Source organism: Helicoverpa zea, chromosome 23, assembly GCF_022581195.2.
Source record: "Helicoverpa zea isolate HzStark_Cry1AcR chromosome 23, ilHelZeax1.1, whole genome shotgun sequence".
Classification (NCBI taxonomy): domain Eukaryota; kingdom Metazoa; phylum Arthropoda; class Insecta; order Lepidoptera; family Noctuidae; genus Helicoverpa; species Helicoverpa zea.
The window spans coordinates 3177779-3195215 of NC_061474.1; the positions used below are offsets into that span (position 1 = coordinate 3177779).

At 35.9% G+C, this 17437-nt stretch overlaps 1 protein-coding gene across 1 annotated transcript in view; it reads right to left on the reverse strand.

The window, feature by feature from the left end:
- The window catches only part of LOC124641766, a 69446-nt gene extending 53822 nt beyond the window's left edge, over window positions 1–15624 (reverse strand). The window contains exon 1 of the mRNA XM_047179961.1: window positions 15352–15624. Within this exon, the coding sequence (XP_047035917.1) occupies window positions 15352–15469 (118 nt within the window). The 5' untranslated portion in view covers window positions 15470–15624. The remainder of the gene's footprint in view (window positions 1–15351) is intronic.
- Window positions 15625–17437: the final 1813 nt, after the last annotated feature.

Below are 17437 nucleotides of genomic sequence, written 5' to 3' on the forward strand. Positions count from 1 at the left end.
ATGTGCTGTAGTTAGTACTGCCCTTTTCTATACTTCTATACTATTATAACAAAGAGGAAACATATGTTTTTTGGTTTGTATTCTATAGGCTCCGAATGTACTTGCTAAACCAATGAGGGTTTTCGATACTTTTTCTGCCGCCAGGCGGCGCTTCGTATGCGTCAGGTCCAAACAGCTGTCAAATAGTATGGAATTGTAGGGTCCGAACTTATTGTTTATTGAAATTCTGTTATATTGGAAGTGTTATTGATTTTATTATGGACTACGGTCAGAATAAGGTTTCCGAACTAAAAATTGAGCTAAGAGAGAGGGTGCAAAAGTCACTGGTACTAAGGAAAAGCTTGTTGAAAAATTTGTTAACACAATATGATTTAGTTTTTTTTATTTACTCAACCTCAATAGTAAAACAATAATGCAGTGCTTTAATTATAAAATAAAAAAAACACTAAAATCGTTCACTATTCATAGTAAAGATAAGCACTTTGACAGTTACCTGGACCTGACGACTCGGTGCTGCCACCTGGTGGACGCCATTTTAGAAAACCCTCATTACAATAACTCTTTCATTGTTAGAAAGCTACACTATCCATGCATAGCATAGGCTACGGGGTACCCCCGGTACGCAAGTAAAACCATCGGGGAATCAGCTAGTTTTAAATATATTAAAAATCTGGACAGGTCACTAGCTCAGATCCTGCGTGAATCAGAAAATAGCACACAAAGTAAGCAGCGAAAAAAACCGTTAAGAGCACGGTATTACAACGCGAACGAATTTAAAATGGCTGACCTTTGAAAGTTCTTTTGCAGTGAAATACTAAAATAAAGAATTTATTTCCAAGTTTCTGGCAACGTGACTCTTTTTGGATGATAAAAATAAAGTAAGGTATCTTAAGACTTTGAATTATCCTGGTAGAATGTCGAGGTCTGACTCGAAGGACCAGTTATGTTTCGAAATACAATACTACATTGTGATTTTATTTAGCCTGTGTTATAAAGATTCATACAACAACATTGTCTAAAAGATTTAGTCACCTCCTACCGCTCATATGAGTATTCTTAGCTTAATAAAAATACTCCTACTAATATTCTAGTTCCCAGAACTACGGGACTGTGCAATATCTCAACTCCTAACAGCTCTATGTTTAAGCTTAGACATACAATAAATCATACTAAATAATAGTGAACTAGGAGATCAATGAACGCTGTTTATTTCAGTAACTATGTAATGGATCTTTGTTTACCCATTAAACGTGGGTTGCCTAACTTTGGCGGAAAGCCAAGGAGTAGCATAGGCTGCTTCGCAACACTTACAAACATCCGGATTTTTTTGCTTTTACTACTGCTGCTACACTAGTTTGTAAACTAAGACTTGAGCTGATATAAACTCTTGGCTGCCAAGTCGTGTGCCATTGACCCCAAGAAATATCAACACAACGCCTGCGAAGACCAATTCATATCCAACAACCTCATCAGCTAAGTATCTTAATCCTATTTTACACCAGAACATTTATTATTATTGGCAGACCCTAAACTTGATTTATCAAAACAAAATGGATCTGCGAATTGAGGATTAACACCAAACCCTGACCATTCATCCGGATTTTTTTGCTTTTACTACTGCTGCTACACTAGTTTGTAAACTAAGACTTGAGCTGATATAAACTCTTGGCTGCCAAGTCGTGTGCCATTGACCCCAAGAAATATCAACACAACGCCTGCGAAGACCAATTCATATCCAACAACCTCATCAGCTAAGTATCTTAATCCTATTTTACACCAGAACATTTATTATGATTGGCAGACCCTAAACTTGATTTATCAAAACAAAATAGATCTGCGAATTGAGGATTAACACCAAACCCTGACCATTCATCAAACGGGGCTACACCTAAAGCAGTCTATTCCAGTAAAAACAACGTAGACTATAAATTACGGGGAACTATCGCGTGCAGATCCACTCCGAACCAAATAAGCCCCATCCTGCCCTAAGTCCTCATTTTCCAGGTGTAATTTACGGCCACAGGTAAAAACATTTCACCTAGCACCATTAGCTATCAATTTGGCTAATTGGTAGTCATCGTTTTACGGCTATATTTTTGGATGTGTAACTAAGTAATGGAATCTATCTACTGGGCTTGGCCTTTCGTTGTTAAGCACTAATTATGTGGCCCAATCATGCTTAGCTCTGAAACATTTTAGGCATAAAACTGTAAATTGGTTTTTGGTAACGTCTGACTCAACTTGCAAAAAAATATCAGGCGAACCCAAGATTGGGAGCAAAAAATTTCCAAGGCGTATAATTATTTTTGTATACCCTATTTTACTGAAGTTTCTAAAGCTGCTCAGATTTTAATTCAAAGCACATCAGAAGCAGTAATTATTTCGTCATTACGCTTAGATTAGAACTTACAGTCTTAGAGCATGTCTAGAGTAATAAATCTACCGTCAGCACATAAGTAATGGTTACGATATGAACTTATAATCCGAACTATTATTACGGTTATATTATAATCAATTTTGCCCGTTGAATGTTCTTGAGCAAGTAACATTCACAAATGAGGTTTACACGTGCGCCGGAGTTGAAGTTTCGCATACATCTAAAAACGGACAAAGGAGAATTTGTTTTGTATGCCACCTCCGTGAACATTGTTGGACCAATTTAACAGAGTTTTTTTTTAATGTATTCTTTTTTACTGGTTTTAATGGCTTGAGCTATTGTACTTTTTAGAGCTCTAAGTAACAGCGTAAAATTGCTGCTAATTTTAATTTTGTAGCCAATTTATTATTGGCTTCTTTTACTTTTACACCTTTGGACATTGAAATAAGTGAGAGAAAACTGAAAACGTTTGATACACCTTAAAATAATTTACTTGTTGCTGTCATTCCAAAGTCTTATTGAAGCTGATTTTGCACGCTCCACTTAGACAAAATATATTGTTACTCTGGCCTATTGAGGTTCGAATCAAGATCAAATGCCCTTATAACTTACTTTTGGTAGAACTGTTGAGCTTTTCATCTACGTCATTGGTAATTCTGGTAATCTAGTCCATTTAGTTAATCTAGTTCATTTCTTTGTAAGAAGCATAGTGCATATTCAAAAATCTGAAAGATAGTATAAATGAGACATTTCCTTAACTAACTTAATCATAAGAAAAAAATAAAATAAACAGCCTTACAAAAATAAATGAAATCCCACCCAAAACAAAAATGTGAAAGGCTGCCAAGTTCGATAATATGGGAATGTATTTAATACATTGATCGCCTCTTACTCCAAATTTTTTCGATAAGAACAGGACAAAATACATCCCACCAAAAACATTAAATGTAAAAAAAGCCAATCCTCTACGCAATCCCTCCACCGTAAAAAGTTTTGAGATCGCATAGAAGCCAAGTCCTGTTCAACTTTATTTGTAATAATAAATCAATATTTTGTGACTTATTACAAATAAAGTTGAACAGGACTTGGCTTCTATGCGATCTCAAAACTTTTTACGGTGGAGGGATTGCGTAGAGGATTGGCTTTTTTTACATTTAATGTTTTTGGTGGGATCTAATTTATTTTTTGTAGGTCTCTTTCTTCTCTAAGTATTTAACAAATTAAATTAACTTACATGCAACTAACTAAATATGTACACCTAAAGTAACACGTAAACAAACAACATTTTTTAAAAATAAACTAAAAAAATTCGAAATTGTCTAATTTTTTAATCGAATATCTTTTAGAATAAAAGAGATTTATTTCAGAGGTAGATGGCGCTATCACATGAAATTATTTGTTTTTTTTTAAGTACTACTTATACTATGCTATGTAACGAAACCATAGCGCGATTTAGACCAGGACAACGCCATCTATCGAGCGAGCATGCAGTATTTATCGCACTGTATTAATATGAAAGATTTTATCATTATTCATTTCATTTTAACCTAGCTTTTTTATTCATATGTATGTATATTTAATACATAATAACAATATACCACACTACGTAACAATAAAACAAATACATTTTGTACATAAATAAATAACAAAGTTATCAATGCAGTCAAAATTCATACACAATGTTCTTGAAAAACCGCAAATATAAATTTGTTTCCGATTTTTTTATTAAGTTTTAAGGTTTTTATAATTTTCCCTTTATATGTAGCTGATAACCTGTCTTGGTGGCAAATTTGAAGGTTCTCAGTTTGCTAGAAGTACCTTAGACTTTTGATGATCGGTCAGTGAGTCAGTGACAAAATGGTGTAACTTTGATCGCTCGTAACTCGTAAACTATTTATTCAAATGTCTTGTAATTTTGAGACTGAGCTTGTTCTAATACTTACTCTTGGTCATCGAAAACCTAAACTCCTAGCTTTGTTCACATGGAAGATACAGGGGGCTGAAATAGCCGCGAAACGGTTCGAGAAAAGATGGTACGGCCGTGCCCGCTTTGCTCGAGTCTTGGCTGGGGCACTGCCGTGCCCTCAGATATATTTCCTTACATGTAACGTCATATTTATTGTTTGGAATTTATATCACTTTAGTTATATTTATAATCTCTATACAGAGTCACACTGAACTTAACCCAGGGAACATGACATCACACGAAACCATTTTTTAAAGAAACCAATTAAAAGAAGCTTGGCGCCAGTTTTTTGATAATCAAATCGGTTTGGTATTTTCTTAATTCATCTCAATTGCTTCACAATTTCGAGGAAACAGAAACACGGATAGCCGGAGAAGTTATGAGTCTTTGTTTTACGAACTGAATCATTTATCAACACTTATACGCAATATTGCAATTCTAAATTGATTGTCGAGATTTCAGTGGTCTAAGTTATCAATTTCATGCCATTTTAAGTCCAAAAATGGCAACTTTATCATAGAATGGTCTGAACTCAGATAAAGGCTGTGTTTCCGAGACATTGACATATAAAGTGATTCAATAACTTACTAAGAGCACTTGAACGGATGTGTATAGTGGTTTTCGTCTCTCTCCTAATCTAGGTGTCCTCTATGGTAAGACAGTAAATTCTAAACCGGATTGCGAACTGTCCACGGCGAATGACACGAATACGGCCTTTGTTCTGTTTAGTTTTTTTCTTGTACCAGATATCCGGATTCCAGGACCAGTTTTCAATGGTCTTACCACTAAAAGAGTATTGTTTACCATTTCATTGCATACTTTTTGAATATTCACTCTCATTCTCCGAAAACGGACCAAAACTTTCCTCTTTCTTTTGCGCAAATAATTTTATAGTCTACAGTATGGTATGTTTATTTAACAGTTATTCATTATTCATGGCTTTTACCCTGAATTCACACTTTTCCTTGATGTCTGTTTGTCCTAAAATATTTAATTCTACTCATATTACAAACGGGAAAGTTTAAATATGGATGGATGTTTTGTCCCTGTTTCACGTAAAAACTACTGGATGGATTTTTATGAAACTTGGCAATAACACAGCTACTTATCGGAATAAAACGAGCCTATATGTAGGCTAGTTTTATATGTAGAAAAAATTACATCTATAGGTAATATGAGTCACCTTATCGTCAGCTGCGAATCTACTAGAACTCCGATTATTTCACGTACGTTCCAAGAGCATTCTTGGTCCTTTCTCGTCGAGGTCACTCAAGAGTGCATGTGTATGCAAACCTCAGGCCATATGTTTTGGCGCACATTTGTCAAGTCTTTATAGGGCAATGTCAGCAGTACGTGAGAATGGGGAAGTTATTGCTTCTGTTTGTTTGTGCGTGACTTTCTCTTATACACTATTGCTAGTATCTTTGCTGTCAAGGCTTTGTTCTAGTAGAGTTCTATGAAGAGCCTGTGGAAGGGCTTGGTCAACCTTATCACAAAAACTATATAAGTTCTTAAGAATAAGAATCTTTTATTTGTATGAAACACGGGGTACACAGATTATTTAACTATAATTATTTTTGGAAATTCTCTACTTAATATATTTATTGATTTTTTTCGCAAAAATTTACACACAACGGAAAGTAGCCCTTACTTTCCGCACAGCTCTTCACATTGAAGCTATTTCTTAGTAACAAAATGAAAACTCCCCTAGCGACATTAAACCGTCTAATAAGAACTTCGTCACAATCCACGCTTGGCCAAATACCAGATTATCCAACACGACTGTGACGTCACACAATTATGAAAACAATGCTAGCAATGTTTCATGCATTTCACGGCACTATTGACACACCTGTGATTTGATCTACGTAATTGAAACCTAAACTCCTAGCTTTGTTCACATGGAAGATACAGGGGGCTGAAATAGCCGCGAAACGGTTCGAGAAAAGATGGTACGGCCGTGCCCGCTTTGCTCGAGTCTTGGCTGGGGCACTGCCGTGCCCTCAGATATATTTCCTTACATGTAACGTCATATTTATTGTTTGGAATTTATATCACTTTAGTTATATTTATAATCTCTATACAGAGTCACACTGAACTTAACCCAGGGAACATGACATCACACGAAACCATTTTTTAAAGAAACCAATTAAAAGAAGCTTGGCGCCAGTTTTTTGATAATCAAATCGGTTTGGTATTTTCTTAATTCATCTCAATTGCTTCACAATTTCGAGGAAACAGAAACACGGATAGCCGGAGAAGTTATGAGTCTTTGTTTTACGAACTGAATCATTTATCAACACTTATACGCAATATTGCAATTCTAAATTGATTGTCGAGATTTCAGTGGTCTAAGTTATCAATTTCATGCCATTTTAAGTCCAAAAATGGCAACTTTATCATAGAATGGTCTGAACTCAGATAAAGGCTGTGTTTCCGAGACATTGACATATAAAGTGATTCAATAACTTACTAAGAGCACTTGAACGGATGTGTATAGTGGTTTTCGTCTCTCTCCTAATCTAGGTGTCCTCTATGGTAAGACAGTAAATTCTAAACCGGATTGCGAACTGTCCACGGCGAATGACACGAATACGGCCTTTGTTCTGTTTAGTTTTTTTCTTGTACCAGATAAAGGCTGTGTTTCCGAGACATTGACATATAAAGTGATTCAATAACTTACTAAGAGCACTTGAACGGATGTGTATAGTGGTTTTCGTCTCTCTCCTAATCTAGGTGTCCTCTATGGTAAGACAGTAAATTCTAAACCGGATTGCGAACTGTCCACGGCGAATGACACGAATACGGCCTTTGTTCTGTTTAGTTTTTTTCTTGTACCAGATATCCGGATTCCAGGACCAGTTTTCAATGGTCTTACCACTAAAAGAGTATTGTTTACCATTTCATTGCATACTTTTTGAATATTCACTCTCATTCTCCGAAAACGGACCAAAACTTTCCTCTTTCTTTTGCGCAAATAATTTTATAGTCTACAGTATGGTATGTTTATTTAACAGTTATTCATTATTCATGGCTTTTACCCTGAATTCACACTTCCTTGATGTCTGTTTGTCCTAAAATATTTAATTCTACTCATATTACAAACGGGAAAGTTTAAATATGGATGGATGTTTTGTCCCTGTTTCACGTAAAAACTACTGGATGGATTTTTATGAAACTTGGCAATAACACAGCTACTTATCGGAATAAAACGAGCCTATATGTAGGCTAGTTTTATATGTAGAAAAAATTACATCTATAGGTAATATGAGTCACCTTATCGTCAGCTGCGAATCTACTAGAACTCCGATTATTTCACGTACGTTCCAAGAGCATTCTTGGTCCTTTCTCGTCGAGGTCACTCAAGAGTGCATGTGTATGCAAACCTCAGGCCATATGTTTTGGCGCACATTTGTCAAGTCTTTATAGGGCAATGTCAGCAGTACGTGAGAATGGGGAAGTTATTGCTTCTGTTTGTTTGTGCGTGACTTTCTCTTATACACTATTGCTAGTATCTTTGCTGTCAAGGCTTTGTTCTAGTAGAGTTCTATGAAGAGCCTGTGGAAGGGCTTGGTCAACCTTATCACAAAAACTATATAAGTTCTTAAGAATAAGAATCTTTTATTTGTATGAAACACGGGGTACACAGATTATTTAACTATAATTATTTTTGGAAATTCTCTACTTAATATATTTATTGATTTTTTTCGCAAAAATTTACACACAACGGAAAGTAGCCCTTACTTTCCGCACAGCTCTTCACATTGAAGCTATTTCTTAGTAACAAAATGAAAACTCCCCTAGCGACATTAAACCGTCTAATAAGAACTTCGTCACAATCCACGCTTGGCCAAATACCAGATTATCCAACACGACTGTGACGTCACACAATTATGAAAACAATGCTAGCAATGTTTCATGCATTTCACGGCACTATTGACACACCTGTGATTTGATCTACGTAATTGAAACCAGGCTTTTATTTTGACCTCAATCTTGTTTATTTTAGTATTATTTTATTTTAGTATTACCGACATCAAAAAAGAAGGTTCTCAGCTTCACTTATATGTATATATGATTGCACGCGATTATCTCACGTTTGACTTAACCAATTTTTTTTTTCCTTTGTGTTTTTAATCTGCTATCAGTCTACTCAGACTATGATTAGATGCGTGGAGATACTAGAAGGGTATTTATAGTAATGGGGCCAGTGCCCAATTCTATTTAGTCAGGCAGCACAATGTCAGCTTTCTTGAGTCTCTTTAGATGGTTCTGCACCAGTTGATGCAGTTTTCAGCGTAGTAATTTTTCAGACTTGGAGAAGGTTTTTACAGAGTAAATTAAAAGTCTTAGCAATTTTACTTCAACTAGGTAGTCTGAAAGCTTCTATAGCTATCTATAGTTGCAAAGTTCACAAGCATGAAATGATCTTCTTAAAACCTTTCAGCTTAAATCTAAGTATCAGAAGCTTAGTGCGTTCCATCTTCCTCCCAAGTAAGTACCAGACCGCTCTATCTGCCTATTCTCATAATAACCAGTAACAAGACTACTATGACATAATGTTATCAAGTATTTAATTAATACGAGCCACCCACACTCCGAACATATAATTACTGCTACCAGTGTGTAGTAAAAGATATGTACTTTGTGGTTACAAGTTGCAACGTCTGCCAAAGATTAGCGTAAATAATGTAAATCAGATGACTCACGTTGTGTACATGTAGTTTTTCTTTATGAATCACTGTATTTTTATTTGTATGTTATGAATACAATCGTGTTTTCGTATTTATTGACATACTAGCTTCTGTCCGCGGTCTTGCTCACGTATTTTTGCTATTTTACAAATTAGATTATAAATAAGTAAACCACATTCCATGATAAATTGAACTAACTGGGTAACTGGGTTGAGGAGGTCAGATAGGCAGTCGCTTCTTGTAAAGCACTGGTACTCAGCTGAATCCGGTTAGACTGGAAGCCGACCCCAACATAGTTTGGGAAAAGGCTCGGAGGATGATTCCATGATAAATTGACCATTTAATACTGAAAGAACTTAGTAATTCCCGAGATAAGAGCGTTCAACCAAATAAGCAATCACCTTCTCTTCTCATCTACTGAATAATATCCTATCTTGGACTTCTCTAGACTTCAATCAATTTTGCCTACAAAGTTTCATCAGATGTTTTACTATCTTCAAAGAGCGAATGAATGTAGTTTAAAATGAGGTTATACATTAGCCATTGTTTATTCACATTTGTTCGTTATTAAAACGCTGAGTGGGTCACGCTAGTGCGAACGACCGACGGAATTTATTATGATTGTTTTCGCCCGGCTCGTTCATTGGTTACTATCCTATTTTGTGCTATTCAGGCCGCTGGAGTTCAGCTTTTATCGCACCTACTGTATTGTTTGGAATATTTTATAAAACATTCATCTATGGTAAGCTAAAAATGTAGTTCGAATGAGGAAGAAATTTTCGTTTATAGTAGACTAGCTTCCGCCCGCGGCTTCGCCCGCGCAGAGTTCGCTTATAACGCGTTTCCAAGAGAATTCTTCAAAAGTCCGGGATAAAAACTATCCTATGTTCTTTCTCAAGATCAACATTATCTCTGTACCAAATTTTATTAAAATCAGTTCAGTGGTTTAGATTTGAAAGCGTAACAGACAGACAGACAGAGTTACTTTCGCATTTATAATATTAGTAGGGCATAGGGATATTAGTAGGGATAGTTCAAAGTTTCTCCGTGGGACCGATAAAAAAATTAACCACTAACATTCGGTAGTTACGACACAATGTTGACAATAAACACATAGTAATTTCATAAAACTCGTGTTCTATCGGACGTGACGTCACAAAGAGGAAACGCACCGTGTCCTGACAGGGAAGTCATTATTCCCATATCGTCTCTAACAGAGTTACATCCAGAAATACTCATAACCAATGTAACAAGACCCCTTTTATCTTGCAACTAGTTAAACATAAAAGGATCAATGTAGCTGGTCGTATCTAAAAACAGCTGTTGACGAACATACTCTCCTTTTAAGTATTTTTATTTGTCACTGCAATGCTGTTGGTTTTTAATTAAACGAGTTTTGGAACAGATAAACGTCGGGAATAATTAAATAATGTATGTGGGGAAGAAATTATGTTGTAATTGAATAGGGGAAATAACACATATTGTTGGAGTCTGTACTCTTTATCAAATGAATAAAGAATCTGAACGGAAAGACATAGTCAGTCATTCAATAATTTACCTAGTTCCATCAAGAAAGTTGTTACATTTCCGCATCGCTAATAATCTTAGGACCAACCAAACTGGTCCTTCGAGCCGGATTCTAATTATCGAGGAAACTCAAGAAATTGCGTGTCTAGCTATCGAGGCGATGATTGTGATTAGTTAAGTAAAGTCAAGTATGAATTAATGAGTAGGAAGGTCCGTTTTAACTTGGAACTAGGGCTGCCATCCGTCCGGGTTTCCCCGGATTTGTCCTCTTTTGGAGGCCGTCCGGGGCCCGTCCGGGCGGGGTTTCATGAAGTGTCCGGGGAAAACCGGACACTTTTCATGTAAGGAAGCACCTCATTGAATTTAAGTATATGTTAATAGTAAATGGATTACAAATTAAGTATTATTTTGTTTAAACAAAATCGTACTCGTTCGGGGAAAAAATGTGATTTACGCCAAATGTCCGGGTTTTTAAAATGTTTGTCCGGGTTTGGCGAAATTCGAGATGGCAGCCCTACTTGGAACGCCTTCCGAATTCAGAATAATGCTGCTTATTTTTTTATTTGTTTTGCATTTCCTGCTTTATCCCCTTGAAACATTCCTACATTATATTTTTTATTGTTTCCATGCGTCCCTTAATTTACTAGCACCGATAGACGAAACGACATAGTGCATCAGTCACCGAGCCGTGCTCATAAAAGTCTACAACAAGCAATAACTATAAAAAAAAGTTAAAAAACAAACAGGGGATCACATCAATGTGTACACGACTCACGCGCATATGCTCTGACGTAAACCAACGGCTGGTGCATAGCGTTCCAAATTCGAAATTCGTTTTGGGCAATTTCTTTTCAATTCATATAGTATTCTATGATTCATCGAACGGAAAATATGCAACATCACGTGTTTTTGACGTTTGTTTCAGACAGTACGTGAAGGTAATTAGATTCTAATTTCAAATGCTTAAGGTTTTTCATATCACAAATGGCTAGTTAAAAGAAATGATGGCCAGTATTGAATAATAAGTGGAGTCATACAACAGTGGGCTATTAGCATATATTGGCAGTGAATCAGTGTATGCCAGTCGGAAACTGTCCATGATTCACTATGATGGCCAGTGGATGTGCAGAATAAAAAAATAAACGTTTATAAACACATCCGTAGGACGGACAAGGCGCTTACTTATCATGCTAATTGTGCTTTCGTACCTTAGCAACTTGGCTATATCAAAATAATATACAACCTCCCTTGTATGGATGGTTTAAAATAACTTCACGAGAATTGTTCAAAGTCCTACCGAATCTGCTAATTACGATATACATTGCTACCAAAACTTATTAATACAATTCAAAACAAATCACAAAATACTTCATTTAATGAATGAATAAGTTATCAACATTGATTAATATTTTTTTCTGCATGACGACACTCATTCTTGCAAATCGAATATCGTAAAGACACGCATTATGAAATAATCATATTCTGAATTCCAATTCATAATTTGAATGAATCGATGGACGTTTCCGATAAGTCAAGTGACAAGGTTCTATATAAGATCCTGGTACCTTCCAGCCAGTGTCATATGGGCAGATATGAACTTCCCCTTGCAACGGACCATGCAAACGATTAAAACGGCGGCTTCGATAATTTACGACTTTAGCTCAAACTTTTAAGGGCTCGGAATGTCAATGAACTTTGTTGCACATTTAATACGCTTTCCTGTTTGTTTCGTATATAGATAACAGACCGTAGAAGTTTTAAATAATATGCACATTTATTGCAGTATTAAAAATAATGAGCTGTATTTATTTTTGTAAGTTCTCCAATGCATTATTCACTAACTGCAAATTACAAAACATTTGCAAGGACTTATAATTCAATTAATTCAAAGTTTCAGTAGTATTTTTTTTACACAACACACAAAGCTCATGCTGCGGCAGACGGAAAGTTTTTAAATCCCCAACTAGACGCTAAGTTCACTATAATTGAATCCATTTAAGGCCCAATAGGACTGCACTAAATGTAGGTAGGTATCTATTATGTACCTTAAAAAAGGTGCGTTATGTGTGAAAAGGCCACTTTAGATGCGTTAAAGAGTTATCTAACAAACAGCCTAGTGTAATAACAATAAAGGAAGCAGGTTGTATTTTATGATGACTGCGGTATCAAACATAATAATCTTGTCACCACTTTCATAAAGTTGCGTAAGGATATTAGCAAAACTATATCGTGCATGACAGTTGCTGCGAAAATTATATCCTCCCTCTAAGTTCAAAAGGAACTTTTTGATACATTTATTTCATTGTAATCATCGGCACGAATCTTGAGCGCTGACCTTCACCTGCACAGAAGTAATTTATGGGGTCCCTTTTGTGGTATGAAGTGAGGCGCGGAGGCGGGCTAAAGCGGTGATTGGCCCGCAGTGCATCGCGTTATAGCCGTCACTGGGGATTGGTTCTTTGATAATAAATCACTTCTGCGCAGGTGAAGGTCAGCGCTCAAGATTCGTGCCGATGATTCTACATTTATAGGGATACCGAAAGTTTTGTACAATTGACAGCTGTCAGTTTTCGAGATAAAATACTCTTGTTTGTAAAATGTTAGGAAAAAAATGTAGCGTTAATTCCGCGAGACAATTCGAGACAATTTACGATATCCCGCAGAATTAACATCCGATTAAATAATTTACCGTTGTTTGTACTGACTGGCAGCCACTGAACTGCACCAAAAAACGGTAAAACTTCTTATTAAAAACTTCAGATTTTTTATGACAAAGGGCCAGTAAAAAGAAATTACGGAAGGAAAGGAATTACGGAATACGTGGGCTGCCTGTCTCTTTTGTAAAATTGACGAAGCGATACAAGTCACTCATGTTTTTTTTGCAGGAAGGCCAATGAATGTCCACTATTGAGTACAGATGGATGGGCGCGTAAATTTTTATCGTAGTACCCTCATTAACTAGAATTTGGCAATAACGGAACCGGACGACGGAAGTACGATACTGTGCTTTTACTGACATCTTTTACATTTATTGTTTCAAGTTAAAACGGTAGTTTGATGACTGTGAATCTAATCTTTAAATAATTGTAACTTTTCAAGAGATTGTCGGCGGACGGAATTTGTGACGTTCGCAGTGGTTTAGGCACCAGCCTATTGAGTACGAGCTGGGTTTCACTCCAGGTGGGGCAAGTACCAATCAACTTTCTCAGAGTAACTTTGACACTTTATCCTCAGAAAATTTTGACTTAAGAGAGTCTGATTTTGCCAAATTCAAATTGAGCAAATGTGGTGATTAACGCTCAATGTCTGTATGAGAAGAGACCTGTGCTCTGCAGTAGGACAATAAAATTGCTTAGTGATGATGATTACGACAGGAGCCAAAGATTAAAGTAAAATATAATAGGATCGAGCCAGGAGACAATTAAAATAATCCAGCGTTTATTACCTACTTGGATTTAAGTTTAAAATTACATTCGAGAGTCGTTTTGATAACAATGCTGCAATTAAGGTAAAATATAAGGAAAGTATTAATTTACTATTAGTTTGATACAAATTATACGAATTGATTTATATCATTTACTAGACTAATATTATAAAGGCAAAAGTTTGTGTGTGTTAGTGTACTTACATACTTCTTTAGACATAAACGGCTGAACGGATTTTGATAAAAGGATAGAACAAGGCAGTAACATCATACAACTGTACATACATCAGAATAGTTAAACATCTTCATCTATGCAGACTTTCCACAACAATGATGGGATAAGCTTCGAGTGTAACCGAATGTAGCTGAGTACCAGTGTTTTACAAGGATCTACTGACTATCTGACCTCTTCAACCCAGTTACCCGGGCAATCCCCTAGGTAAGACTGGTTGTCAGACTTACTCGCTTTTGACTGCCCATAACAACTGCCAAAGGTATTCAAATTCTATTGTCTAATGTGAGTTAGAGAGATGTTAAAATACATTGTCATAAAATAACAACTTAACATTTATATCTGTCCAGCTCGTTCAGATTATGAATGGAAAAAATCCTTTTGATATTTAATAAGTACTGCAAACATACATTTATATGTTGAACCAACTATTAACTTGTTGTATGCAAGACAATTGATTTTCTACTGTTTTATAATTAGCTACACATAAGCAGTGAATAAGTATTTTTTTGTGTTCTTTTTAATTATATTTAAAAACAAACAAAATATGTAAATAAAAATAACTTGCATTTATAACTAAATTGGATCTTTTGAGGTAAATCTTATCAAAATGAAGCAGCGTTGGTTGCTTAAATCATAATATAAACTACAATAATACATTTAAAGACAGTTATCAAATGTATTTATAACAGTAAGATAAGAACGCATCCATTGAACAGTAGGAATATGCAGTCAATGCAACATTATAAATTTGAATTTAACTTTAACTATTTTAAATAGTAATTGGAAGCTGCTAACAAAACTGTATTTTTTTAGTATAAGACTCCATTTTTCTTCATTTCTTTACTTACTTTTTTAATTTAATGACAAAAAAAAATGGGTAGAAAAGAAGTTTATTAAACAGACTACAAAAAACAATTAAGTTAAAGGACTTGTTATTTGTGTTAAACTTTTAACGCTTTGAGTACCTACGCCTTCGCTGAGTTTAAAATATCACCTTCAAAAAGGTATTTATTTATTTATTATGTCAAAAAGAAAGTATATATAAAACAATCTACATACCATTCATTGATGCAGAATAATTCTATAGTAGTATGCAGAGTTAGCTAACTTATAAATCTTAAGACTTACTTGGTTCCTGAGCTTCCGCAGCGCTCTTTGTCAGTGCTAATAATATTAATAAATGCACCAAGCACATAACACAAACATTATCACTTAACATTTTAACACGAAAAGTTAATTGTGACATAGTTCACATGAGACCTGCGAACGAAGCTAGAAAACAAACATGTTACTTAAAAGATAAGTTGCATGTAGAAGCAACAAGGCACTGCACATCATTCAATAAACACTAGTCCACATCGAACACAAGCTCGGCTTGCTTTGACTTTGTGACTTTTGTCAGAAACAAAAAATACAACAAATTGTAATGACAGACGCATGGACGTCACAGACGCAATAGATTAAACAATAAATTACTCTATGGCAATGCACAGACTATGGGAAGCATAGACAACTATAACCTTTTTGTAAACTTAAGTGCACCCTAGACGTTTAATTAAATTGCATAATGTTATGATATTGTATGCATGCACATGCTATTGTCGTGAAGGGTAAATATTTATTCAAAGGAGATCATTCAAGTCTCGAACATTTTGTACCGTCCCCAAAAATGAAAGTGCCGGAAGCAGGAAGGGGGGGGTGGGGAGTATATCGTAGACGTTCGATTAGTAAAAAAAATACTGTGGACGTTATTTTCCGTAATATTCAAGTATAGATTTTTTATCCACGGTACTTACACTTTAAACTCAAATAGCAGTCTGGGGGTTAACCGAAGACGTTCCTTATTATAGTAAAAAATCTTAAGGGCATCCTTGACAAGAATTGTACGATATTTTTAGCGGGGACAAAGCCTATCGGGGCTGCGGGATTGTTCGGAAGTATTACCGCGGCCCTGGTTTCCCCATGATGGGTTTTAGTCAGTAAGAGTCTGACTTCCCCACAGCGAGAGGGGAGTCATTTGATGACTTCCCAGGTTGAGCAGGAGTCGTTTGAAGGCAGTGGCTACCTTCTCCAGTTTGGGGCCGAAATGTAATGCTCCAAACATTGTGGGATTTTTTGGTATATTCAAAGTCAAATAGTAGCCTGGGGGTTAATAATTGTAGACAACTCTTGTAATAGTAAAAAATCTTCAGGACATTATTCTCTACTAGAATCGACTATTTTTTTCTTCTGGCCGGCACTTTCATTTTTGGGTACGAAATGAATGATCTCCTTTCATTAACTGGAAATCATGTGTTGTTTAATAATTTTCATATTGCCGCTTCTGTATAATAAACAAAACGAACGTCGTTCCAAAGCATTGACTTCAATGGGAAATTTCTTTTTGAGAAAAAAAAAAGTTGTACCTACTACGTGAGTGTATCTTTGCTAAGTTAAATAAAAACATTGCACGGTGCTCTTTGAGCCGAGACCCAAGAAATTTAGATTTGATGACTGACTTCTTTTCTCCTTTTATTCAATTTTCATTCCCTATTTTCTATTTTTTTATTGTTCATGAAAAAAACTTGTTAAGGCACACACTTACGTGTCGTGACGCACCAGAAGCTATCTGTTTTACATTTACATGGCGTCTCATTTAAGGAGATCAGCCAGTGCACGAGTATTTGCGCAGACACAGGTGCACTCACTATACCCCCACTCTCATAACCCGATGGGACAGCAATCCGACACTACCGGAAAGAGATCAGGCGCAGGGTCGACATTTACGTGCTCTCCGATGCACGGGTGAATCGATCACCAATTTCCAGACTACGGGCTGCTTTGTGAAATTTAAAAAAAACCCACAAAGCGATTTCGGCCCGACCCGGGAATCAAACCCGAGACCTCGAGCACAGCAACATTTAAATACACGTGTTGCGATTAGGACACGACAGACAAATATGTCTAGGCCTAAATGATAACCAATTATGAGTAGAACACGTGGTGAAAATATTGCCAATGAATTCTATTTCAGACATTACCTATGTATTTGTAATATTTATAAATTCAAGTTGGAGCTCGTCTGTAATTGAACCCTTACATATGAATGTTCAGGCTACCAAAGCTACCTAGAAACTTGAAATGATAACAATGGGACTTTACGAAGCCATTAGTACCTATTTGATACGAGCAGATAAAGGGAATTTAAAAACCACAATGTCGATAAAATGCAGTA